At 45.2% G+C, this 25814-nt stretch overlaps 1 protein-coding gene and 1 long non-coding RNA gene across 7 annotated transcripts; one reads left to right on the top strand and one right to left on the bottom strand.

The window, feature by feature from the left end:
• Positions 1–7526: 7526 nt before the first annotated feature.
• Positions 7527–25661, top strand: ACSBG2 (acyl-CoA synthetase bubblegum family member 2). Of its 5 annotated transcripts, none has more exons than XM_027472669.2 (15): positions 7527–7674; positions 11584–11713; positions 14045–14124; positions 14582–14823; positions 16382–16470; positions 17017–17137; positions 17590–17670; positions 18164–18313; positions 18515–18691; positions 19365–19546; positions 19814–20047; positions 21119–21336; positions 22270–22409; positions 23416–23662; positions 24036–25661. In XM_027472669.2, exons 2-15 carry the CDS (start codon positions 11589–11591, stop codon positions 24143–24145), a joined length of 2196 nt encoding a protein of 731 aa, XP_027328470.1. In that variant the 5' UTR covers positions 7527–7674; positions 11584–11588; the 3' UTR covers positions 24146–25661. The 5 variants fall into 5 exon arrangements, with proteins under 5 accessions (XP_027328470.1, XP_005029252.1, XP_005029251.1 ...); XM_005029195.6 differs by lacking the exon at positions 7527–7674 and adding an exon at positions 8029–8173; XM_005029194.6 differs by lacking the exon at positions 7527–7674 and adding an exon at positions 11061–11215.
• On the bottom strand, positions 8453–12740 carry LOC139999776 (uncharacterized). 2 transcript variants are annotated; one of them, XR_011805295.1, is made up of 3 exons: positions 12601–12740; positions 12412–12507; positions 8453–8586 (listed from the first exon to the last, which is right to left on the bottom strand). It is a non-coding gene; the product is annotated as an uncharacterized lncRNA (long non-coding RNA). The 2 variants fall into 2 exon arrangements; XR_011805294.1 differs by lacking the exon at positions 8453–8586 and adding an exon at positions 9862–9998.
• Positions 25662–25814: the final 153 nt, after the last annotated feature.

Raw genomic sequence — 25814 nt, 5'->3', positions numbered from 1 at the left:
ATAGCCCTAGGAATGTTGTCTTCTACCTCATGCATTTCTGAATGTGCTGCTGGTCTGATCACAACTTTCTTCAGTGCCTTTGGCTGGATTTAAAAGGAGCAATCTGTTTACTGTTGCTGTTCCAAGGCCATACTGGAATTTCCCAATGGCACCATAGAGTACGTCCTCTTTTGCTAGCACACTCTGCCTTCACATTTCTGCAGCAGTAAAGTGAATTCAGGGCTGCAATTATTCTAACGTTACAGGCACAGTCCCGTCATGTAAGCACAGCAGAGCATTGCTGCTTTCCTTTCAGCCTCATCTAAATTTAGAGAGAACAGGCAAGCCCTGGAGATGAAACAAAGGGCATTCAGCCCTTCTCTTGCCCTTCTTGCGTCTCCTTTGGGTGGCAGCAAGTGTCACAACAGCCTGCAGCAAAATGCAGAGTGCAGCAAAGCAGGAGGCAGTGTGAAGTGCCTGGTATACCTGTTAGCATTGTGATCTGCTTGGAGTGAGGACATCGGTCTGAATGACTGCAAGCCTCAAGAAATGCAGGCTTCATGTCTCACTGCTTGAGCCTGTGGACTTGGGCTGTACTCTTTGAGCAGGTTACTAGTCTCAACTTTGTGTCTTCACCCTAATAGTTGCTTTTTTTCAGCACAGCTAGAAAACCAAGTGCTCTCTGACTACATAAATTTCCTTTTTGTACAATTAAAGGACTAAGCATTTATCCAGGGTTTATCTGCTTGGTTTTATCTGGGGTTTTATCTGCTTGGTTTGGCCATAGCTGTCTAGAAATTTTGGGGGAAAAAAAACACTGTGTACTGTCATGGAAAAAGCAGTGCATACAGCCATGACAAATGTGGGTGTATCCAGCAGGGAGCAGCGCCTCCTCGGCTTGCAGGAACTAGGAGAGGATGTGTCCACAACTTCGATGTTACCAAAGACTGTCATATTGATATAAGTAAATCAATATAGCTTGTGTCAACACAGCTTCTGTATGGAGGCAATGTTTGTGTAATAACTCAGTGCCTGAACAGTCCTGGCACAAGATTTCAATGGAACAGAGAAGTTCCCTTCTGTAAAATACAGAACTTCCTTTCTGTTGCATTGAGTTTAAATTACTCTCCCTGCTTCTTACATAATCACAAGCAGGTCAGGAGGGAGAAACCAGCAGCCCTGGGAGGGAATAGTGTACAGGGTCGCTGAGCAAAGGGTGTGGGGTGATATGACAGGGATGGAACATAAAATCAACAAAACAGGGCATAGGTAGGGTTACCTCCAGCACCTGCAGGTAAGGAAGGAAGTGCCTGAAAGGCACTTACATAGAGAAATTCCCCAAATTCCTTCTAGAAAGTCAACACGCTGGGGTGCCTGTACAGAAATGCAGGAAACATGGGAAATAAATGAGGTGAGTTAGAGATGTGTGTGGTTGCAAGGCCACAGCCTTGCTGGGATCACAGAGGTGTGTGGGATGGCTCCCATGGCTGCAGTGGTGCAATGGAGGGCTACAGGCTTTGTAGGAGGGGTAGGCTGGGAAGCAGGGCATAAGCAGTCCAGGTAGTTGCTGGAGTGTGTTGACAACTTCCTCACCCAGGAGACAGAGGAATCAACAAGGAAAGGTGCTCTGTTAGAGGCTGAGGCCTATGAGGATATAGTTTATATTTCCGTGTTTAGTCAGTGCAGCAGTGTTCACTGTGACTGTAGAAAAAGAAACCGCAAGAACAAAACAGAAAAATTCCTACCCCCAAGCTGTTACTACTGTTGTTTCTAAAAATGCCTTCCTTGCTTTAATGCAGATATGCTGGCAAAATAATTAATAATAATAATAATAAATGTCTGGGCTTTTACTTTTTTCTTTTTTTTTTAACTTTTTTTTTTCTTTTTTTTAACTTTTTTTTTTTCTTTTTTTTTTTTTTTTTTTCCTAGCTTAATATTAGTAATGGACAACTTCTGGTTGAAGATGTTACACCTGCATCAGTTTGTTGTATCCTAACAGGCAGGGTTATTTTTCCCACCTCTCTCCTGGCAGAATAACGTGTGATTGCTGCCCAGTCTACAGCTGTGCAAAACCAGTCATTAGTCCAAACCACCTCCTTCTGTGTTTTACACTAAGTTTATATGCTTTCCTGACACAGATGCGCTGCTGGAAAGATTACTGCCATAAATTTGCATTGCCTTCTCATGTATTTTGGAGATGAATGTTACCAGTTGTGAAGTTGAGAAATGATCACCAAAACTATTACCAGACAAAATCAGCTGCTTTAATTTAGACAAGTGTCCTGGTTTCAGTTAGAACAGAATTAATTTTCTTCCTAGTAGCTGGTGGAATGCTGTGTTTTGGCTTAGGATGAGAAGAGTTCTGATAACACCCCGATGCTTTAATTGTTGCAGAGCAGTGCTTATACTAAGCCAAGGACATCTCAGCCTTTTGCTCTGTCCTGCCAACGGGCAGGCTGGGGGTGCAGTAAGAGCTGGGAGGGGACAGACCCAGGACAGGTGACCCAAACTAGCCAAAGGGGTATTCCATACCATCTAACGTCATGCTAAACAATATATAGGGGTGGCTAGCCGGGGGGAGGGGGCCGGACTGCTCGGGGTTAGGCTGGGCATCGGTCAGCAAGTGGTGAGCAATTGCATTGTGCATCACTTGTTTGTACATATCATTATTATTTCCCTATTATCACCATATTATTATTATTGTTATTATTGTTATTATTATTTTGTTATTATTATTTTCCTGTCTTATTAAACTGTCTTTATCTCAACTCATGGGCTTCACTTTCCATTTCTCTTCCCCGTCCCAGAGAGGGAGGGGGGAGGGTGAGCGAACGGCTGCGTGGTGTTTAGCTGCCGGCCAGGTTAAACCACGACAACAAGCTAGTTAAACTACTTAAACCATATCAGTTGCTTTTGTCTGGAATGATATAGCAAACATTTATGCACCAGCAAATCAACAGGACTAAGAGCCAGCAGCCGTGCGACAGTGGGTAGTGGCCTGGTCTGAGCTCTTTGCTCCTTGATCTGCTGGGTCCCAGAGAGGTGTGATCTGCTCTCGTGTAGGTGGGAAGGGTTGTTGGGTTTCTGTGGTGGTGGCGGCCTGCTGAAAGGATAGCAGCAAGTGACTTCAGTTGTACATAAATGAGGTGTAGCTGACTCTTTAAGGCTTTGGCAAACAAGCTGTAGTGAACTTTGTTGTATCCATCCTCCTCATTTTTCTATTCCACCTCTCCAAAAGCTGTCATCTGTGCAGCAGTGCCAATAGAAAGGTATGGCTGCTTTTTTGCACTGCTACTCCATGTGCAGCCTGGATTTGTAGCCCAGACTGGCAGCAAAGTGAGTCTGAGCTATGATGCTGTGAACTGCAGCACCTCAGGTAAAAGGGGGCAATGAGAGGTAAGAACTGTTCCAGCTGCTATAGAATGATTTCCTGGATTAGACCATTGAGCGGGAGTTTTCTTCAATAAAAAAAAAATAAAAATATGTTGTTGGGAATTGTGCTGCTGTAGCATTTTAGGCCCAGCTAGCTACCCTTTAAGGAGGACCAGCATTAGGGCAGAGAATGAAAGGCTGTTCTCACGTGATGTAGTGTAACTTGCTTGTTCGGGTTGAATTATTCTGAAAACCAAGCCATGGTAGGACAACTGTTTCCCATCTGCTTATCCTGTGAATATTTCGGGTCACTTCTTCCCTCCTGAGTTGTGAAAAAGTTGAAATTTAGAAACTAAATATTAACCAGAAAGATTCAACTTGTTTATATGGGTAAGTTAGTTTTGTTTGTTTGTTTGTTTTACTAGAGGGAGTTTGTTTTTTAAAAAATAAATTTAAAAAATTACTAAGTAGCCCTATGGATTATTAACATTTAAGACTATTATAGAGGCATAGGTCTTGCATTATACTACAAGTAAGGTCAATTCATCATCAGCAGTTTTTCTTGTTCATGTTGCCTCAAAGCACACAGTATGATATCTGGTCTCTGCTGTAATCAAGTGAGAGAGCATGTTTCTGTGTCTTACAGTAATCATGCTTTAATCCTTTTTCTTGGTTACAACACTGTTTAAATGGTGAGGACAGATGAGGTGCAGCCTTGTTCTGCTTTGGACTAGACATGCCTGGTAAACATTGTGATACCATTGCAACAAAGTCCCTTGACTGGGTAATCATGAAGCAAGCCTGCTGTTTTTATCCTACAGTAGTGAGAAAGAAGATGTAATTCTTTACTGAAGTTCCTGAAATGCAGCTGCTTTTTTTTTTTTTTTTTTTTTTTTTTTTCCTCCCCTGAAATGCTGGAAACGTCTCCACTCTTCTACACTTAACTTCTGAAGCATTTACTTTTGCATTAAATCCTCTAGAAAAAGTGGAATCACCTGTGGTGGGCACAAATAACATCCTAATATTAATTTTGAGTGTTCAGGGGACATAGACAAGATTTCTAGAGAGAAGTGATGTCAAGCATCAAATGAAATGACTATATAGGCTAGAAATTCTAATCTTGCACTGCCTTTCATGCTTCATAAACGTGTATGCAATATGCTATTGTTTATGTGTTGTATAAAACAGTGGACAGCTTTAACCTATACCGTATTGCTTCATAGGCCCACTAGAGTGAGGGTTTTAATTAGTATTAAATAATAAAAAGGTATTTGAGGTATACTGTTTGCTACAGTTTTATTTATGAGAACAGAACTGTAGAAGGGTCACCTTGCAGACTGGCTTTACTGAATCAGCTAAAGAAAGGACATATCAGCTGGTGTCCTGGTGAAGACTCTGTGACTCTGTTGAAGTTATGTTGATTGGTGACAGCTTTGGGTATGGATCCACACCTTAATTTGGGATTTTAGTGAGTTTTATTTTATTTTTTCCTCCAGAGAGGCCTACGCCTGTTTGCTGTAGACCCTTTTCAAATGACCAGGAAGATGCTACAAGTCGTTGGTGGGAAAGATGACATGAGTTGTTGAGTTCAGAAATGCTGGTGCTATAAACAAACTCTTCTGGCTCCCTCGCTTCCTTGTGACTGCTTATTTACTGCCTTATTTTCTCAGTGCATTCATTCTTCCCACGTCACCCTTCTTGTGGAAATTGATGAAATGGTGCATTGGCTGCTCACCACTCCCCCCCCATCCCCCGTGTTATCTTTGAAGTCATTAACCTGAGGTGCAACTAGACTTTGGGTTAAGTCACTTGCTACAAGTAACCCTGGAGTTGGAAATAACTGAACTTTATTGGAGGAATGCTAGCCCAGAATAGTTTACAGATCCAATGCCAGGGATGAACTGGGAGGGTGATGAAAGTGATAAGTTGTGTAAACTGTCTTAGGTCATGTAAGTGGGCAGATACGACTTATTCCTTATGGGGAATGATTTAGCTAAGTAAGGAGCTTATTTCCACCCTCTCTCTCTGTGTTTACAGCTGTATTAAGAGATGTTTCTTTGGTTAGAATAGGAAAGAATCTGCAAACTGAATTTATTGCATTCTTCCAGGAAGCAGAATGACTTTCTGTAGGTCACAGGAAACAGGTTTGTAACCGAAGCTGGGTGACCTGACATGCACAAACGTGAAGTACCAGTGGCCCGGTCTGTGTTTATCCTGGACTTCGTTAAGGCTTTTATCTTACCTCTCTCATCTTGTGAGAGACACCTCTGTCCTTGTTGGCGTCATGCTCCATCTTAGTTGATCCTGTATTATTAACAGAACTTGAGGCTTCTTAACTTGCAGCCATCTCCTCTCCTCCCACAATCTTCTGGTGTCACTTTTAAGAGCAACACAGTAATGGAAAGACTAGTTCAAAGGGAAACAGTTTGCTGTGTTGCGTTTGTTTTATCATTTTTACTTTTTTTTTTTTTTTTTTAATATTTCTTGAATACCCTGTATTTGCCTGGTGTCTTCTAGAAGTTTGTTCCACAGTCAGACTGCAGCCAAGAACTCCTCCTCTTTCCCTCATGATCTCTCATGCTTTGGGATCTGTTTTGGGCAGGACACCAGATGTGATACTTCTTCAATCTGTGTCAAACTAAAATTAGAACTCCTTGCTAGCATTTCACAGCTTCATTAATTTGGAAAACTCTGTATATGCTCTAATTTGGACAGATCATTTAAACAATTAATTTAAATTGTTAGGTCTGCTTTACTTATAATTCATATACAATTCATCCTGAATTTTCATGGCGTGAAAACTCAGTGAGATCAGGCTCGTGCTGGTGATCTAATGAAGTGCTGCCTGCAAAAAGCTTCCAGCCTGGCCTAGCCAGCCAGTGCAGAAGTTCGCCTCGGGTGAGTGATTCTGCACTGCTCGGGCTTCCTTCCAGCGTTCCTTGGGCCAACCTGCTTTGGTTGCCTGGGAAAACGAGAACCCTGGGACTTGCTTGAGTTAATGAATTGTATATAGAGAACCAGCAAAGGTGATACTTGACAAAGGGTGCAGTTGCTCTGGTGAGTTCACCACCCCAGGAGTTCAAGCTCAACTACTTCATCTTTATTTAGAAAAGGCTAGGGCAGTCAGCACTAACAGTTCGTGTACACAAGAGCTTGCTCCTGTGTACAAGGGAGGAGCTGACCCTCTACAAGCAGCCAGGATGGTCGCTCTTCTCCTCATGACAGATGCGTGAGCACCACCTGTGTTTCTGCATCATGTGCTTTGCTCTCCTCTGGTCCTTTTCCAGCAAGCAGCGTGGTCCCCTTTGGCCCCGGGACTGATGAGGGTTTTGCAGACACACTGACATCTACCTCGGTAGTGTTGCAACCTTGCTCTGATAAACAAGCAAAAAAAAACCACTTGCCTAAGGTCACTTGTTGGCTCAGGGCATTACCAAAAATAGAACTGGCTGCTCCTGCCCCATCAGTTAACCTTTGGGCTGTGCCACTGAATCTTTTTTTGGGTCTTTGAGAACAATCTGCCCCTCGTCGGCACAGAAGGTGCTACCTAATGACTGGGGCATGACTGGGGTGGGAGGGTTGGCGGTCCTCTGAGCTCACTGATCGTGCCAACTCCCCGGATGCCATCTGTGTCCTTGCTTTCCAGAGTAAATCCACGTGTGGATTGAAACATGGCCATATGAGGGCTTGGCCAGGCCACGCGTGGAGCAGATGAGCTTGCAGGGGCAGGGAGAGGAACAGCCCCTGGGCCTCGCGATGTGGGGCTCCAGGCCTGGCTTGGCGGCAGCAGCACCGCTCCCCGGCTGCAGCCCCAGCTGTGTCCCTGCTCTGCTGGCAGGAGCCCAGCCGCATCCTCCCCACCCTGTAGCAGTGGGAATGGCTCTGCAGGGAAGAAAAAAAAAAAAAAAAAAAAAAAAAAAGGCAGTTTAGAGGAGTCTGGGGCTCTGCAGCCCGGCCGCAGTGAAACTCCGGGGCGTTAGCATCTGCCAAACCACCCGGCCGCTGCTTGTTTGGTGACAAAAAAAAAAAAAAAAAAAAAAGGAAACTAAGCTGGGCCCGGGAGGGAGCCCCCGCTTCGCCCCGCTCTCGTTTTCCAGCTCCGGGGGGCACGGAGCCCTGGCTGCTCCCCCCCCCGTGTTTCACCCCCCCCCCGGCTCTGAGCCCCGGGGGCTCGATGGCCGCAGGTGACCCCGGAGGAAGGGGGCGTGGCCTCGTCGCTCTTGGCCACGCCCCCTCCGGTCCCGCGCTTTAAGAAGGGTCCCGCGTGGCGGCGCGCGGCAGCCGTGGTGGGGGGAGTCTCGCGCGCGCGTTCCCGCTCCTGAGGTAACGGCGCGTGCGCGGGGCGGGCCGGGGGAGCGCGCGCGCGTGGCGTGCGTGAGGGGAGCGGGGAGCGGGGGGTGGGGGAGGGGCGGGCGGCCGCCACCAGGGGGCTCTTGAGGAGGCGCGGGGGGCTCTCGCTGTGGAGACGCGCAGAGCCCGCGTGGGTGACTCTGCTGGCCGGGGAGGCTGGCTCCGTCTCCAGAGGTTCATCCAGCCCCAGCCGTGCCCTGGTGCCGTGCCCGAAATGCCCGGAGATGCCGCGGTAGCAGCGGTGCCGTCAGGTCCGGGTCTGGCTGGCCCTGAACAGCAGTGAAATAAAGCCCTGGGTGTGGTGGGGGCTGGCAGGGGCGCGCCTTCCGCGTCTCTGAACGCGTTTCTGTGCCTCATTTCTGTGCTTCTTGTGTGTGTGTGAGGGAATTTCCCTTCACAGCCTGCTGCGTGCAGATCATGCAGGAAAATCGATAGCAGTTTAGGAAAGAGGAACTCAGAAAGCGGCCCTCTGGTGAGTCACACTGGGGAATTCACCGATAATAACCCGGCATTCTGGAGGAGCAAGCTGCGTAAAACTCAGAGCCACCAGTTATGTGCTGGCTTATGTGGCGGATGGTTCGCGCGCCCTGGGCTCTGCCCTGCGCCGAGCCCTCTGGCCATGTGGTGCTGGCACATGCCGGCCCTCTTCTGCGGGCAGGAAAGCCTTGGGTCCAGCTGCCAGAAGGATTTTCCATAGCTAAACCTACTTACTGAAGGTTTTGCTATGGACAGCTTTATTAACCTGAAATTCAGCTCTCTGAAGGTACTGCAGTAGAGTCGTTGAGAGTCTGCATTGTGTGCTCACCCCGCAGGGGCCGGGGTTTATTTCCCCCGTGTTCTTCTTGCAGCACTTCACCACGCTGGCCTGTGGTCAGCAGGGCTGTCCTGGAGAAAACTTATTGTGCTTAGAAGTTTATAATGCAGCCTTTTTAAAAACAAAATTTATCTGGGAGAGGAAAAGCAGGTTGCTCAGCTGCTATTTCCTCACTTAATAAATCTTCAGGGAAAACAAAAAGTTCAAGTTTCAGTTTGGGTGGAAATCTGGAGAGGGAGGGAGATAATGCAGCTGTCTCCTCGAGCTGGTCTGCGCAACAAAAACTGGACAGGATCAGAAGTGCTGCCAGTATGAGCACAAGGAAAATAAAACAATAACCGGGAGCAAAGGGGGCCTGTGCTAGCAAATGTTAGGGTGACTGATGAACACACGCATGCACTGGGCAATCTTAACTTGAACTGCTGGTTTTGAGGCTCTGTGTGTGTTTTGAGTGAAGGCACGTTCAGACTGTTATAAACAAAATGTTCACCTCTGTAGCTTTGGCTGTCACAAGTGTGCCTGCAGTCCAGCTCTGCAGCGCTTTCATATCCTTAGGTAGTTCATATCCTTCCAGCCCTTGTAGGATACAGCTCGCCCTCCAAGCAGAAGGTGGTTTGCAGTCGGACAACTTAAGCTTTCACACAGCTGTAATTACAAGGGCGGTTTCTTTCACCAGGCTTTTGTTTGGGTGTGTGTTCCTCATGTTCCTACCAACTGTGGCATGTTAGGGCGCTATTTCCCTTAGAAATAGCATGTGGCAAGAGAGGATCGTTCCTGATCCCACTCACCTGCCTATCGAGCTACCATGAAAGTCAAATCAGGCTCTTGTGAGCGCCTGTGTGTCTGCCCTGTCTTCCAGCAGCTTGTGTAGTGCAGCTGGGGAGGTGACAAAGCATCACGAGATGAAGGGCTGTTGCTACATTGCTTAGCAGAACTGATCAGAGTATATGTACTGGCAATTGGTTTGTTTCTAACCAAAATTTGTTACAGAAAATGAACTACTGTCTTGGGATCCGTGTGACCTGTGTTCACAAAGAAAACTTGCACAGCTAGGTTGGACTTCGGCTTTCTGCATTGTGTTCTTATGTTTCATGGCACAAGTGTCCTTGGGACAAGTGTCCAAAAATTCCGCTACTGCTTGTACCTGCTGGTGCAACTGTTCTCTCAGTGTCGGGGGCCACATGGCACTGACATGTGGATTCTCCTTGAAAAACCCCGTCTGCTGGGCATGGTGGAGGCAGTGATACCCTCGTGCATCTCCCAGGACCTGCTGGCTGTGCAGCCTCATGTCTGTACTCTGCGTGCCATATCCAGCTTGCTTGTGGATCCAGCAGGGACACCCTGTCCTTGGGGTCACCCCTGGGATGTGCACTGCAGCGGGGTCAGGCCCCGTGGCTGCTGGTTCCAGTAAGTTCTTTCTCCTCTCAGGACTCCCCAGGAGATGGAGGGGTGGTGATGCTGCCACTGGCTGGCTCCACACCATCTGCAAAACGACATGCTCTTCTAGATGTGGGTTTGAGCTCCTCCAGGCTGGGGATGGGACAAAACCCACTCTACCATGGCCTGGGTGACTGCTGCTAGCAGTAGGCTACTCCGTATAGATAATGCAGATAATGCACCTTTTCTCGTGGCTGTCTTATCAAAAGAACAAAATGGTGTTGTAGTCTAGTATGGGGGCATTGGGCAACGTCTGCCACGAACCTCAGAGATTTAGAGATGGGTTTTGAAGATGTGCCTCTCTCAGCTGCGTGTGAATTGAACTATTTTTGCATTCTGAATCGTAGCCTGTAGCAAGCAGAGCACAAATCGAGCACCATCGCGTCCTTGCATAGATGAGGAATTGGGAGGAGGGGATGTGCTTTTTTGGGATAGAAGGAGGCTTGTGTGCTGGGAATTGTGGCTGGCCATGCCTTCACCCACTGCTGTCAGGGGCAGGACACTGCACAGGCACATCCTCCTCCAGCCCCAGCTTAGCTATTGTCAGATTCATCAGATAAAGGACTCTTTCCTTTTGTTAATATCTGTCATCATTCAGCCAGATGTGCTTCTCACATTGCCTGCTTTAAATTGCTCTGTCTAATGTCGGTATGAAATAGTGTGCTAAAACCCTCTTTTTAAAAAGATGAAGGATAATAGGATTCATCTCCAGTCAGTTAGAAATTCATTGAAGCAATTAAAGCTCTGCCTGTCAAGTGACGAGCATCAAAGGCTGTTGAATATAAACCTTACATAAAATCTGCGTTGCTTTCAGGATTAGAAAATGCTTCGTTTGGGTGACGAAACCCTGTAGCAACAAAGTGCAGAAACCCCCGCTGAAAGCAGCGTAGGAGATGCTGAGAGCACAGCGGCTGCCGAGTGCTGATTTTTACCAGAACAGTTTTTTAGGTCCCCAGGGAGTGGGCATGCAGCAGCGGCTGTACCCCAACAGCTGCTCTGGGGACGCTGTGGAGAGCCAAAGGAACCCCAATGCTCCCGCACCCCGAGAGCCAAGCACGGCGGGCAGGCGCAGAGAAAGAGCTTCCGCATTAGGCGGCAGTGTGGGGTGACTGGCTGCTTCCAATTGCGAGGCAGAGAGCACATGACATAAATGCTCCAGATCTGCCTCGTGGGCGCTAGTTTAAAAATAAAGGATATTACACGTCGTTGCTCGTCCGGAGAGGCTGCGGGAGGAGAGGCTGCACAAAGGCGAGGCAATGCATTGTAAGGCTGCACTGGAGCCCTGCGGTGGGTGGTTTGGGGGAGGTCTGAAAGCTAAGCCTTAACGTTCGGGGCAAAAGAGTGCAAATATAAACGTTAACCTAGTGGTGCTTTTTCAAAACTGTAATTGTCAAGCGCATTTTCAGGTGTGAGAATGGATGAATAATCGTAATTCTGATCAGGCTTTTCATACAAGCCAAGCTTAATGTGAAGGGTACTTTATCCACTTACAGAATTTACTGTATTTCATACAAATACATCAGTCTTGAGTTATATCTGCTTTGGAATTGTCTTTGTCAGATAGCTGCATCAATGAAAGCTGATTTCACTGTAGTATTTGATTCTATTTTAATTTTAAACTGTCTTTACAGGGACAATGCTGTGTGAATCAGATGCACGTATGGCACTTACAGAACCTGTCCCCACGGCTTATCTTAATGTGGATGCTCAAGAAAACTGCAAGGTGTCATTGGATGATGCACTGGTCAACTCTTCAGCTAGGTTTGTCTAATTTAAGATTTTATTTTTTTCTGTGGTGACCTGCATACACAGGATATAGCTCATATTCTAGCATGTTTACTTAGATTAATTGGGACATTAAGGTTTTTAGAAGAAATTTTGAACATTTTTTTTTCTAATTCCAAAATCCAAAAGCTGAATCTATAATCTCACTGATCAAATATGTGAAATACCTAGCAAGTACTACATGCGTTGGGAAGCATCACTGCACTGTAAACAAGAGGTGTGCCTCATTAGGGGACTGCTTGTGTGCAGTACCTGTGCTGATTTTTATCATTCTAGGCAACCTGATTGGCTGTAAATCTAAATAACCTCATAATAAATAGTAGGTTGATAGCTAAGGGTCTAATTCTCACCACAGTGTAATGGGATATAGCTGTCAGACTTCCAAGACACTCTTTACCTAATTTTTGGGGGCTAAGTTGGAATTATATGTAGTAAGAAGAAGAAAAAAAGTATGACTCGATTCCCCGTAACGGAAATAGCTGCAGGGGTTTTTGCTCATATTACTGAGTCACTTCCACACTTTGTCCACAAAAGCAGGTGGAGAAATGATGCAGAACTACAGCAACTGGGGGTTAATTTGTGTTGGAAAATGCTCTCGGTAACAGTGAGGAAATACATAGTAGAGAAGATCTTGTAATCCTTTTTGGAGAAAAGAAGAAAGCTGATTTACATACCTCTGGTTTGTAGTTTGCAGATTAGATAGAAGTGATTCTGCTTTTGGACAGTACACAGGAGTAGCCAAGTCAAAGCTCCATGCCTTAAATCCTATCCTATGTGCAAAGCCATGAGTTGATTACCCCCTAAGAAGTTCAGAGGAAATGTGAAAGGAAGGGAAGCAACTTACGTCTTAGACAGAAACTCACAAGGTGCTGTGTGTCTTCCCTTTGATCCAGTAGAAGGGGAAGAAAGTATGAGGCTTGGGTGGCACCATGCCGGCGATAGGCTGAAGGGTCTGTGTGGGACCAGATGTGTCCTGCTTAGTGAGAGCAGAGTTGGCAGGCCATCTTTCTGTGAGGGAGCTGCACCATTAGACAGGACTTGGCCACCCCGTCCATGATGTCTGTGATGTCACGGGCACGCAACCCCTTCTAGAAGACCACCGAGGAATCAGACCTTGGAAGAAACTTCACACCAGAAGTTGCAGTGAAGGAAGAGTGAATACCTAGTGCTGACATGAAGAAACAAATGCTTCCATGATGGCCTTGAGCAGAGGACCCATCTCAGGGCTGTTTGGCAAGGCAAGATGGAGCTTTAGTTTCTCTGGAGTATGATCTTGGGTAGAGATGATGCTTGGGCCTTGGTGCTATGGTGATGGTACAAGTGCGGTTTGCCCAGGGTAGAGGAACAAATGTTGTCTGCTTGTAGCATGGAGGTATGATAATACGTCATTCTGTGGGCAGAGCACAGAGACTCGAATACGAAATCTCACAGGTTCTGGCTTCCAACTCGTGGCCTGAAGTGGGATGTGTGACTTAATTATTCCATATCCTCATCACTTACGGCTTTGAGAAAGTCTGTTTTGGAAAAGGACAGAGGAAGAACACTGTTCTGCAGATGCAGGCGGGAAGTGTTTTAATGGCTCTTGCAAGACTGAAAGTAAAAAGGGCAACCACAGATACCACAGTGCAAACTCCTTGTGAGGAGCACAGCTGAAGTAGATAGAGGGATGTCTCTGAAGAGTGCCTGTTCAATTTCTGCACAAACATCTGGCGCAAGCCTGATGTACTAACTTCATTAGGAATACCTAAGAACAGGATTTCCTGTTAATCAATTTCCTGCTCTTAGCTGGCCTTGCTTTCTGCAGGAAATCTCTATGGGTTTTTCCCCAGGGTCACTGTGGTGATGCCTGTGCTGCACGGGAACACGGCCTTGGGGCGCTGCCGCCTTTCTTAGGCTCGCACAGCACAGATCGGAGAAAAGCACCAGATCTGCGTGCCCCTGTCTGTTCCCACCTCTCTGACTGCTGTAGTCTGTTTCAGGCACGCAGAGCAGACCTGTGGTATTAAATTATCACTGCATCATGGATGTTGTGTTCATGGATTCTTCTGCAGCTAGTCTTACAGTTAGAGCGACATACACATGTTCAAAAGCAGTGCAGGCAAAGACCACACACTTGCCAAGGTGGGCGTGTTTCATTGGTGTCTGAGCTAGTAAAATTAATAAAGCCGGCTAGTAAACATCAGAAACCACTCACCTTTGCTTGACTTGCAAGGCTTAATGTAGTTAAGTGATGGGGTGAGTATGGCTAAGACATTCTTCATCCAGTGTGCTAAAGTCTATCCAGTGCTAATTACTTCTGCCTTGCAGAGTTGTTGAGGTCTACAACACTGAGACAGTTGAAGATACTAAGACAGAGGGATCTCAGATGGACAAGCTTGGTTTCAAATGTAAGTAGAGAGAATATTTAGTTACTGTTATGTGCATAAAATTATTACTTAAATGAGAGTCATTTACAAAACCATAACATTGGAAGAGGGAATTCAAATGGCAGGGTAGTCTGTCCAGAAGTCTCTAGAACATAGGCTTTAAAGCACTGGTGTGCTCCAAGGAGTAAAATAGTATCAGTGATTAATGCATATCTACCAGGTAATCATGTACTACTTATTTTAATAATAAATAAATAAATAAGTCGCAGGAAGATTTAGGTCAGAAGGAGAGGTAAACGAAAATTTTGAATGTGCTTTAGAGGCTTCATCTCTTAGTCTTGTTCTAAAATAGTGGGGGAAAAGGGTGGGGAGGGAGCTGTTGGCATTTGCTTTTACTTCAATACTTGTATTTATATTTCTGTTACGGCAGAAAGCAATTTCTAAACATGAGATGTTGAATATTTTTCTTTCAATCTAGCCTCTTCACCTCCTCCCTCGAGTGTGTGGACAACACAACGAGATGGAGAAGTCAGACTGAGGATGGATGAGCAGGGCATAGGCAGCGAGGCACCAAAGACTGTTCATGATCTATTCCAGGAAGCTACTAGTAAATATGGTGACTATTATGCTCTTGCATCCAAGAAAGGTGGCCAGTGGATAAAGCTAACTTACAATATGTACTATGATGAGTGCTGTAAAGCAGCCAAAAGCTTTCTGAAGGTGAGCTTCTGTTGAATTATACTACATGTTCATGGTCAGCAGCTTAACTGCTGAAATGGCTGGAATCAGCTGTATCTTATTCTTACAAATGATATGTTGATGAGTCGTAAAGTGTCAGGGAAAGTGGCTAACCCACCAGAACGCTGCACTGCCATCCAGTGGGACCTCGACAGGTTGGAGAATTGGGCGGGGAGGAACTTAATGAAGTATAATGAGGGCAAGTGTAGAGTCCTGCATCTGCACAAGAGCAACCCCAAACACCAGGATAAGTTGGGCACTGCCCTGCTGGAGAGCAGCGAAGGGGAGAGGCACCTGAGGGTCATGGTGGACAGCTGGATGACCATGAGCCAGCACCATGCCCTTGTGGCCAAGAAAGCCGATGGCATCCTGGGGTGTATCAGAAAGGGGGTGGTTAGTAGGTCAAGAGAGGTTCTCCTTTCCCTCTACTCTGCCCTGGTGAGAACACATATAGAATATTCTGTCCAGTTCTGGGTCCCTCAGTTCCAGAAGGACAGGGAACTGCTTGAGAGAGTCCAATACAAAGCCAGGAGGATGATGAAGGGAGTGGAGCATCTCCCTTATGGAGAAAGGCTGAGGGAGCTGGGGCTCTTTAGCTTGGAGAAGAGAAGACTGAGGGGTGACCTTATTAATGTTTATAAATACGTAAAGAGCGATTGTCAGGAGGATGGAACCAGGCTCTTCTCAGTGACATCCAATGGTAGAACAAGGGGGGAATGGGTGCAAGCTGAAACATAGGAGGTTCCGCTTAATTTAAGCAGAGACATGAGACAACTTTTTCATGGTGAGGGTGACAGAGCACTGGAACAGGCTGCCCATGGGGGTTGTGGAGTCTCTTTCTCCAGAGACGTTCAAAACCCACCTGGATGCATTCCTGTGTGACCTGATCCAGGTGTTCCTGCTCCGGCAAGGGGATTGGACTAAATGGTCTTTCAAGGTCTGTTCCAATCCCTAATATTCTGTGATTCTGTGAATTACTTGAACATGCCATGAACATCTTGTTAAATACTACAGTATTTTTGTTTGAATTTCATACAAATTGCTTCCACATTCAAGTAAACAAAAAATATTTAGGAAAACCTTTAAGGAGGTGTATTTGAGACATGGCAAACCTGGACAAAACCCCTCATAAGGCTTGTAAATTTTCATTTTTCCAGGAAAAAACTCAAAGGAACACTTATGAATCCAACATAAATGACCAAACTGGATGAGCCATGTACTTGTACAGCTGGGTGTTAAGATGGATTGAGAGAAAGAAAACATTACGTGTTCTTCCTGTTATCATCAGAATTAGATTATCATCTTATTTCCTATAGTTAAGGACACTCTTTTGTTTGTTTTTCCCTTCCACTCATACTGTGGGATCTTCCAGTATACATACTTCCATTGTCTCTGGTGCAAAACCAGAGAACAGCTGAAGCAGATTGAAAGGCTTGGACTTCAGCAGCTGGATTTTCATAGCCTCTGTTAACTCTAAGTTAACTCTAAGCATTCTTCAAAGGACAAACAAGATTGCTGTAATCTCATCTCTTGTTTACAGCTGGGACTAGAGCGTTTCCATGGAGTGTGCCTCTTGGGATTTAATTCTCCAGAGTGGTTTATTGCTGATATTGGAGCTATCTTTGCAGGGTAAGAAAGAGTGTTGTCTCTTGACATGCATTTTGCTCTAGCCTTCAGATAGTAATTTCATTATTCATGTGAGAGGGTGTTTTTGGTTTAAAACAAAACAAGTGCTGCTTATATTTGAATGTAATGAGGGTAGCTAGAACCTAAACTCTCTTTACTTAATAATGAATAAGACAAAAAAAATATATTTTAGCTAGAAAAAGCACATTCTCTCTTAAAATGAACAGCAGGTTAAACCAAAAACATGCTTATTTGCATTTTGGTTAAAATATTATGTTGGAAAAGGTTAGAGTATCAAAATCCAGTGCTGTGATAGCTGTCTTCCATCTGACCAACTTTGGCCCGTTACACTGTTCTGACATTACCTATGACCAGAAATGAGCCTTTGCTCTTGGAACAACTAAGCTTTCCACTTACTGTTGTTGCTTTATGGGATGTTCTGCCTGTGGTTTTTCCTCTGTTAAAGTTTGAAATGGTATGACTTTTTGTCTTGCCAGCAGCTTTGCTTATCCTCTAATTCTGTGTTTTTCTTTTTGTTTTCTTTTGTAGTGGTCTTGCCGTCGGTATCTACACTACAAACTCTCCTGAGGCCTGTCATTATGTAGCAGAGAACAGCAGTGCTAACATTGTGGTTGTGGAAAACCATAAACAGCTGCAGAAAATCTTAGAAGTAAATACACTTGTTAAATGACTGGAAGCTTTGTGTCCTGTTGATAGATACGGGAGGGTAAAGCTACCTGAGGGAAATGCTGGATCTGAAAGCAGAGGTGAACCGATCGAGCCTGCTTGGTGTGTTTGCTGTTCAAACCCAATGAGTGATCACTTGTGCTAAATCTCATTAAAGTTAAAAGGTGGTTCCGCAGAGTAGCAAAGCCTTGAGCTTGAAGTATGACAAGCCAAAATGAAAAAATAATAATCCCCTAGGTCAGCAGGCAACATCCCAGTCCAAATGATTACTGTCTCTATTGAGGCTTCCCTCTTCTCTTTCAATAAGTCAGATGAAATTCTCTTAGCTTTACTTCAAATGGCAAGTAGCAGTTGCATGTTAAGTGGTGGGTAATTTAGGCTTAAAAAGAAAATGTGGGATTTGCTCCTTCTCATGGATCTCTCTTCTTAACACAGGTTCAGCATAAACTACCTCATTTGAAAGCTATTGTCCAATATGGGGAAGAGCTAAGAGAGAAGAGACCAAATCTGTATTCTGTAAGTAATGGGCATCTTACTGGCTTTATGAATAACAGCTGTGTTTAGCTGACAGCTTCAAGCAACCATCACCTTCTACATGACTGTCATAAATAGTGCAAGTTTATGTTGATTACAGTGAAGGAACACTTGCCTATCTGAAGTGGTAGATGTACACTGTTGTTCAAACCTTGATAAATCCATATTGTAAGGGAAGGGTGCTAGCATGCTGACCTCTCTTAGTCAGCTTCAGGTCCCATAGTTACTCCTGCTAGGCACTCCCAGTGAATGCCAGGGTCGCCTACAGAGCTGGGAAGCTTCTTCGAGGTAGATCTGTCTCCTTTTCTGTTCCTTGTCATACCTTTTGTGACAGAAAATACGGTGGGACTGTCAGTTTCTGTTGCAGGTTTGGACATTGAAAACAGTTCCCTTCTCTTCATGTATAGCGAAGGGTTTAATTTAATTTGTCACCAATGGTGTGTAAAGTGGTCAAGTTCTTCTCTTTTGAATACAGTGGAGAGAGTTCATGGACCTTGGCAAAGATGTTCCAGACACTCAGCTCCGTGAAATCATTGACTCACTGAAGCCTAACCAGTGCTGTACGCTAATATATACCTCAGGGACAACTGGACAGCCAAAGGGAGTAATGCTCAGTCATGACAACGTAAGTATCTCTTTGTGTAGATGTCCATTCCAAGAACTGTGACCTTAGGTAGGTGCTGAGGGACTGCAGAGATCAGCTGAAGAACATGCCTGATCTGAAGATCACAGGAAGCTGTTGGCTCTTTTCATGAGCTGCACGTTCTGTGTTATATCTGCTCAGAATGGGCTGCCACTTAATACAGAGCTGTGTTCTTGTTAACAGTTGACATGGACATCGTTAGCAGCAGGACGTTCCATAAAGCTGGCAGAAGCTACAGAAAAGCAAGAACTGGTGGTCAGCTATCTGCCTCTCAGTCATGTTGCTGCACAGATGACGGATATTTGGTTATCAGTTACGTTTGGAGCACAAGTTTTCTTTGCTCAGCCAGATGCATTAAAGGTAAAAACATAAGACAATAAAAAACTTATGCTTGTCCACCTGCTTGTGGCTAGGGGTGTGCACTTTAAAACAAACCTTGCTGACTTAACACAGCCTTCAGAATCGTGAGATAACTTAGTTTATTTGTCCGGTGACAGACTTCTATTTAAGGGTCTATTGGTTTGAAGAATGTGGCCAGTCTGACCTTTGCCTTTTGACTCTGTGTTACAAGCCAGGATGATGAGCTGACCAAGCACTTCACAACTAGGAGCTTCTTGGTGACTCACCTGACACCAGTTCTCTGCCCTGATAGCTTGGTTGAGCAACAGCTTTGTATTTGCTCTGTCCATATTGCAAAATGCCACCACCATTAAGTCTGTGTCCTGGAAAGAGAACGACTCGTCCTGATGCTGTGTCAGCATGGGCACTGAGAGTATCGACCCTTGCTGTCTTGTCAAAACCACTGTTGAGCGTGAATGCTTCTGGGGCTCTTTTTTCTTGTGGAACATGGCAGGAAGAAAACTGGTATTGCCCAGTGCTGCTTTGTTTGCACTCAGCAGCAGCAACACTTCAGTTGAAAATGAGCAATTCCTCAAAATTAAGAGCAGTTGTAGGTCTTAGCTAGTGACCAGTGCTGACCTGGTATCTGTACAATATCTCTTTTGAATGCCTTATAAAATTCTGTTCCACACAGGGCACCTTAGTAGACACCCTGCGGGAGGTGAGGCCAACTGCGTTTTTGGGAGTTCCTCGTGTCTGGGAAAAAATGGAAGAAAGAATGAAATCTGTTGGTGCAAAATCATCAATGCTCAAAAGAAAAGTGGCATCATGGGCCAAGGAAGTCGGGTTACAGACAAACCTGAAGTGGATGAATGGGTAATTAAATGCTACACTTAAGGGGTGTTATGAATGTTAGAGCTTTAGCATTGGATCAGTAATTATATTGCACATGAAAGTCCTGACTTGTGGACATTAAAAGCCAAAAGTAGTGCTGGGGCCAGAGGATGGGCAGCAAGGGCTGGAGGCAGGAGTCATTTGTATTCATCAATTTTGCTGAATAAGCCAAAATAGGAGATGGATGAAAGAGGATGGGAAGGAGTTTTACTTTCTGACTGAGGTCTTGTAACAATGTTTCTTCCACAGGTATTCTGAAGTCCCAGTGAACTTCCGCTTAGCCAGGCACCTGGTATACAAGAAGGTTCGAAAGGCCATTGGGCTGGATCGCTGTACAAGGTGCTACTCAGGAGCCGCTCCAATTACCAGAGAGACACTGGAATTCTTTTTAAGTCTGAACATTCCTGTGTATGAACTGTATGGCATGAGCGAAAGCTCTGGGCCTCACACAGTCTCCTTACCTCACGCGTTCAAGTTTACCAGGTAAATAACTATCTGTGAGTGGAGCACAGCTGACTGGGAGGAACAGAGTTGCTTTAAGGTTTCTGGTGCATCTGGCTTGCTTGGCTCACCTGATGCAGCTCAGCCCCAGTCTTGCAGCCAGTAAGAAGTTGCTAGGGAGCCAGTTCCTCTGGCCCAAGTATTGCAGATGATGAGATCTGCCAAGGGCACCAGCAGTGTTACTTAAATTTAACTTGGCCTGGATTCTCTAGGAACAGAGGAGGAAACAAGGGATTTATCATAGAATCATAGAATATCCCGAGTCGGAAGGGACCCATAAGGATCATCAAGTCCAACTCCTGGCACCGCACAGGTCTGCCCAAAAGTTTGGACCACGTGACTAAGTGCACAGTCCAATCACTTCTTAAATTCAGTCAGGCTCGGTGCAGTGACTACGTCCCTGGGGAGCCTGTTCCAGTGTGCAACTACCCTCTCGGTGAAGAACCTCTTCCTGATGTCCAGCCTAAACTTCCCCTGCCTCAGCTTAACACCATTCCTGTGGGTCCTATCACTGGTGTTTACAGAGAATAGGTCACCTATCTCTCCACTTGCCCTCACGAGGAAGTTGTAGACTGCGATGGGGTCCCCCCTCAGCCTCCTCTTCTCCATTTATGGGAAGAAATAATCAGTAACTAACGTAGGTTAGAGTTTACCTTACTGCATTTATTCATTTGACATTAAGACTACTCTGTTACTTTGAACAGCTTGTTCAGTCTTCACCAGTATTCAAGGTGAATGCTACCATCAGTAAAAGTTAGCTACCAAGAACATAAATCTTCTAACTCAAAGCTCAGGAGCTTGAGAGCAATAGATGGAAAGCATGGGTGTGAACACTGATTTCTGCAGTAACAATTTGCTGTAGTTTCTTCCATGTAAGCAGATGTCTTAAGTTTTAAAGTTCCCTGCTGAAGCAGTTGTAATGAAAGCCTGCCTGGCTTGGTTCAGACACTTCAGATTGAGTGTGTATTGCTACAATCTCACTCTTAAATTCAGTACCTGAACAGCAAAAATAATTTAAAAAAATACCTTGGGTTTGTGTTGTCTTTGTTTAAGCTGTGGAAAGGAAATGACAGGCTGCCGGACACTGATCCATAAGCCCGATGAAGATGGCAATGGGGAGATCTGCTTCTCAGGAAGGCACATCTTCATGGGCTACTTGAACATGGAAGAGAAAACCAAAGAGGCAATTGATGAAGATGGCTGGCTGCATTCAGGTGACCTTGGCAAGTGTGATAAAGATGGATTCCTTTACATCACTGGCAGAATTAAAGGTAATGCAGCCTATCGCTTGCTTGTTTTGAGGTTGCACAGTACTAGGATATGATATGTCAGACCTTGGTAGTTGTGTAGTCGTGGCTTGCACAGAAGATACTGTTTTTAGATACTACTTCTGAAGTTTTTCATATGAATATAGCTACAATCTGTGCTGCCACTAAGCATGTGACAAGGCACGTGATGGGAGAAGGCGGCTGACCACTGAAACCAGTGTGTGTTTGCAGAGTGAGGAAGAAATCCTCTGATTTCAGAGGCAGTAGTTAGTGCTTTGTTGACTTGTGCTGCACCTGCCTGGGTCCAGCTGTGTGTACTACCAGCTCCCTCTGGTTTCAGCTAGCTTTGCTAGTTAACCTGTAAGGGAAAACAATAGCTTATTGCTGTTGTGAAAATGGCTTGCAGCAACACAGCTCTTGGGACACTGCTCTGACCAACACCAAACAAATCTAATTTCATGCAAGACTCCAATCACTAAAAAGAGATAAATGGTCATGCAAAGGGGCTGCTTTAAGAAATCTGTAAGATTTCAGCTTATCTCTCCTCCATAACATGCTGTGTATAGCTTTAAAAACTCTGCTTTGCCTCAGCAAATTTTTAACTCAAATTTCTGAACAATGTGGTTAACAACTCGAATTCCCTAGAGCCTAAGATGGCTGTGGTATGGTACTGAGATACTCCAAACCCCGTGTTCTCCAGCTGCAAACATTTGTGGAGCATTAAAGCAACTTTTGTAATGCTGTGTACTTGCACACCTTAGTTTCATCTCTCCTCACCTGGCTGGAGTCTTTCTGGTTTGCTTTCTTCCCTGGATATTGGGATACAGACTCATTATTTGATCTGTGTAGCCACAAAGGTGCTATAAAATCATTTCAGATTGTAAAGGAAGGAAGGGGGGAGCTGTAAGCATTAATCAAGATTTGACTCTTTTCCAGAGCTCATCATCACAGCAGGAGGTGAGAACATTCCTCCCGTTCCAATTGAGGATGCTGTAAAAGAGGCCATTCCCATCATTAGCAATGCAATGTTGGTTGGAGACAAAGCAAAATTCCTTGCTATGCTTCTAACACTAAAGGTGGGTTTGATTCTGCCTATTTCATGGACAAAAGGGTGGGCATCTATCAGGGTTGGGGCTGAGAAGACATAGAGACTATTTTGCATGCATCTAATACCGTGAGGAAGATGATTGTTGTGTGTTCTACAATGATTGCTGGAGCCTAAAGGCATCTTGCAGCATGACTTGTAGCTGAGCTGCAAACACCACTTGTAACTGTACAAAAAAGTGAGCACTTGCCATCTGATCAGACAGTAAGGTTCTGTTGTTTGGAGCAACTGCTTATCTCGTATGGTATCGGACAGAAAGCAGAAAGAAATGGTACTAAAAGACACAGAAGTCAGACTGAAACAAGAAACCTTCTGCTTTTCTTACCCATATTTCAGTATCTCCCAGAGATGTCTGGACAGCAATGAGGTGTCCATGACTTCTTTTTAAGATGCTGGTTTAAACTCCACAGCGACACGTGTTGGCCTTTACTGACTCTTCTGCTTAGGACCAGAGAGCCCTTGCAGGCCAGTGGCTTCTCAGGTCAGTGGTAATTGCTCATTAGTGAGACTCTGACAGCCACCCTCCTTGCCCTTGTGCACGAGATGCTGTGCCAGACTCTGGAGCTGGTGCTGCATGACTCAGGTGCTGCCTCTGTCATCTTCCAGCAGCCAGCGGTGCTGCTGTGGAGCGTAGAGAAGTAAAGCTCTGGCCTCAGAGGCAGGATCCTGCTATATCCTCTCCTAATTTGGGAGAGCACAGGAAGAATTTGGATGAGGAGTTCTATACCCTGCTTGTACTTTGGTATTAATGTGGCTATTGAGTATGTGGAGCTCTGGAGGTGTTTCATCTGCACATTGCCTTAAGTTTTCATTTGAAGCAGTGGTTTGCATAAAGCATGTAGGAAGTGGTTGATCTAATTTGACAACTGGTACTGGATGTGGGTGGGGAAAGTGACATGGCAGCTTCCTATGGCCATAAGGTTTAGTACTGTGAAGGGAATCAAGTGTTTAGTAATATAAAATGACTTCTCTTGCAGTGCAACATAGATGTAGAAAGTGGGGAGCCAGGAGATGACCTCACTCCAGAAGCTATTGAATTCTGCCAAAAACTGGGCAGCAAGGCTACAAAAGTCTCTGAAATCATAAGCAGCAAAGACAAGGCTATCTATGCAGCTATCCAGAAGGGAATTTCAGCAGTCAACGAGAGAGCTGTCTCAAATGCTCAGAAAGTCCAGAAGTGGGTCATTCTGGAGAAGGACTTCTCTCTCTTTGGCGGAGAGCTTGGTGAGTAGTATGCAGGGCACTGAGGCTTACCCTGTGAACCTCCGGACCTTGCTTGCTGTGGCTGGAACACATCGGAGTGCCAGGGAAGGTAGAATGGGTTATTCGGGACTTCCTGACCCTGCCTGGTGGTACTTAGCTCAGCAGTCCTTACTCTGGGGATTGTATTGCCGGTTGCAGGGTGGTTGTGCTGTTTCTGTTCATGGGGGAAAGGGAGGTGTTTTTAATCACAAAGAGCAATTTAGAAGTCAATGTGTGCGCACATGCTCTGAATCCTCCTCGAGGCTTGCTTCAATCTAATATCGATTTATGCCTCAAAATGACGCCTGCTGTAGCGCTTCCACCATTGCAGTCCCATGTTGTGTCTTTTCCACAGGCCCAACAATGAAACTGAAGAGACCAGTGGTGGCACAGAAGTATAAAGACCAAATCGATCAGTTTTATATGGATACACCGACCACAACAGAGAATGATCTTAGGCGGTAACATGGCAGCTTTGTGACGTGGTAGAAACTTTCCCTGTTGTGCGAGTGTGCTGTCAGCCTGGGCTTCCCATGAAGGAATCAGTGGGTTCTCTTGAAATAAATGAGGTTTGGCTATCATGAAGACTCCCTAAATTGCTTAGCTGTACATTTTTTGGCCTTCTTACTGCCGTAAATATGATTGTGCCTGGTTTCCTATGTGTATATTCAAATGCTGAGATATTCCTGAATATCTACTTTGCATTTGTCTTTTCCTTTTTTTTTTATAAGGGCAGTGCATTTACCTTATAAGTTCATAGTGTGTTGTCTTAACCAAAGTTTTCTTTTCCTGAGCTGAATGTAAAACAATCAGGAACTGCATTTTTCCAGCTACGTGGGGAAGGCAAATTCTTTTTATAGTGGTATACTTCTTTTTTTCCCTTGATGCATTTTAATTGCATGCTGGTGACATCTGAATTATTTTAAATCTCTCTACCAACAAACTATCTTCTGTCAAACAAGGCAAATTCTGTGTGACTACACACCCTGGCTAAGTCTGTATGTGGAACCTGGGATTTACTGGGTTGGTCTGTGCAATATTTTGAATGTTTCAGTGTCTTGAGTTATTATGAAACCATAAATTATAGTGCTAGAGTAGTATACATGGACTGTATTCTGAAAGCATTCCACAAAGGGATTATTTGAAAATCTGTGTGTGTGTGTGTAACCTAACTGTAAGCTTACAATCATAGAGATGTTGTTTAGTGCATCCTGAAACATAGGCAACTCCAGAGCTGTTGGGCTGGGTTGCAGAAGCAGGATCTGTACACATGTGGAGTGGAGCCTGCAGAGGGCGCTGAATTGCTAGAGGGCTGATCAGTCCTCCAGACGAATCTGCCATTCCAGCCACTGTAAAGGCCCACCACAGCGAGGTCATTAGAAGCCTCCATCAAAGCTGTGCAGAAGCATACATTAACAATAGCTCCTGAAGGCCATGGGTGGTTCTGCAAAGTGTATTGCTGTCTGCCCCCTGCCCGGATGGACTTCAGTCACCTTAGCAAATGGAGGATAGCTTGTAAAATTGCTTATTTCAAACTAGAAATCATTACAAGTGGAACAGTTGTACTCTGGTTCTGGATATTGTTTCCCTGGACAAAGGAGGACTAGCCAGAGATATCAAGTGCTTTGATTGGAAGTGGCATGCAGGGGAGAAGCAACTACACTATTAAACTACACTATTATTGAGCAAACAGCTCAAGCAAGCTGCAAGGGCCTGGCTCTGTACCTGCAGTACTGGTAGCAAAACCTTGCTGTGGGAGGCAGTAACAGTTAGCAGAGCAGGGAGATTTTTTAGGGCTTGATCTGGAATTACTACCCCAGCAAGCAGCTCAGTGAACTTGTGCATTGCGCCCATACCTCCATGCAAGCGCACAATTGGCCCTACAGTCCCTCTTGTGCAACTGTAGTCTCAGCTGTGAGTCTGCAATGTCTTGACTTTCAGAGAAATGCCTAATAAATAAACGCTGCAGTTTGTGTCTCAATGCTTCAGTGGTTTTTGCAAAACAATGCTCAGAGATCAAGGTCTATGGTGTCGGGTGGGGGGAGCAGCAAAAAGCAACTCTTGCTTATCACAGCTGGCTTTATAAGAACCCTTCTCTGTAAGTACTGAGCTCAAAGACACTGCCCTCAGCAGG

The sequence above is a fragment of the Anas platyrhynchos genome, chromosome 29 (assembly GCF_047663525.1).
Source record: "Anas platyrhynchos isolate ZD024472 breed Pekin duck chromosome 29, IASCAAS_PekinDuck_T2T, whole genome shotgun sequence".
Classification (NCBI taxonomy): domain Eukaryota; kingdom Metazoa; phylum Chordata; class Aves; order Anseriformes; family Anatidae; genus Anas; species Anas platyrhynchos.
The sequence above is the reverse complement of the archived record's forward strand: the minus strand, read 5'-3'. Positions and strand labels throughout refer to the sequence as shown.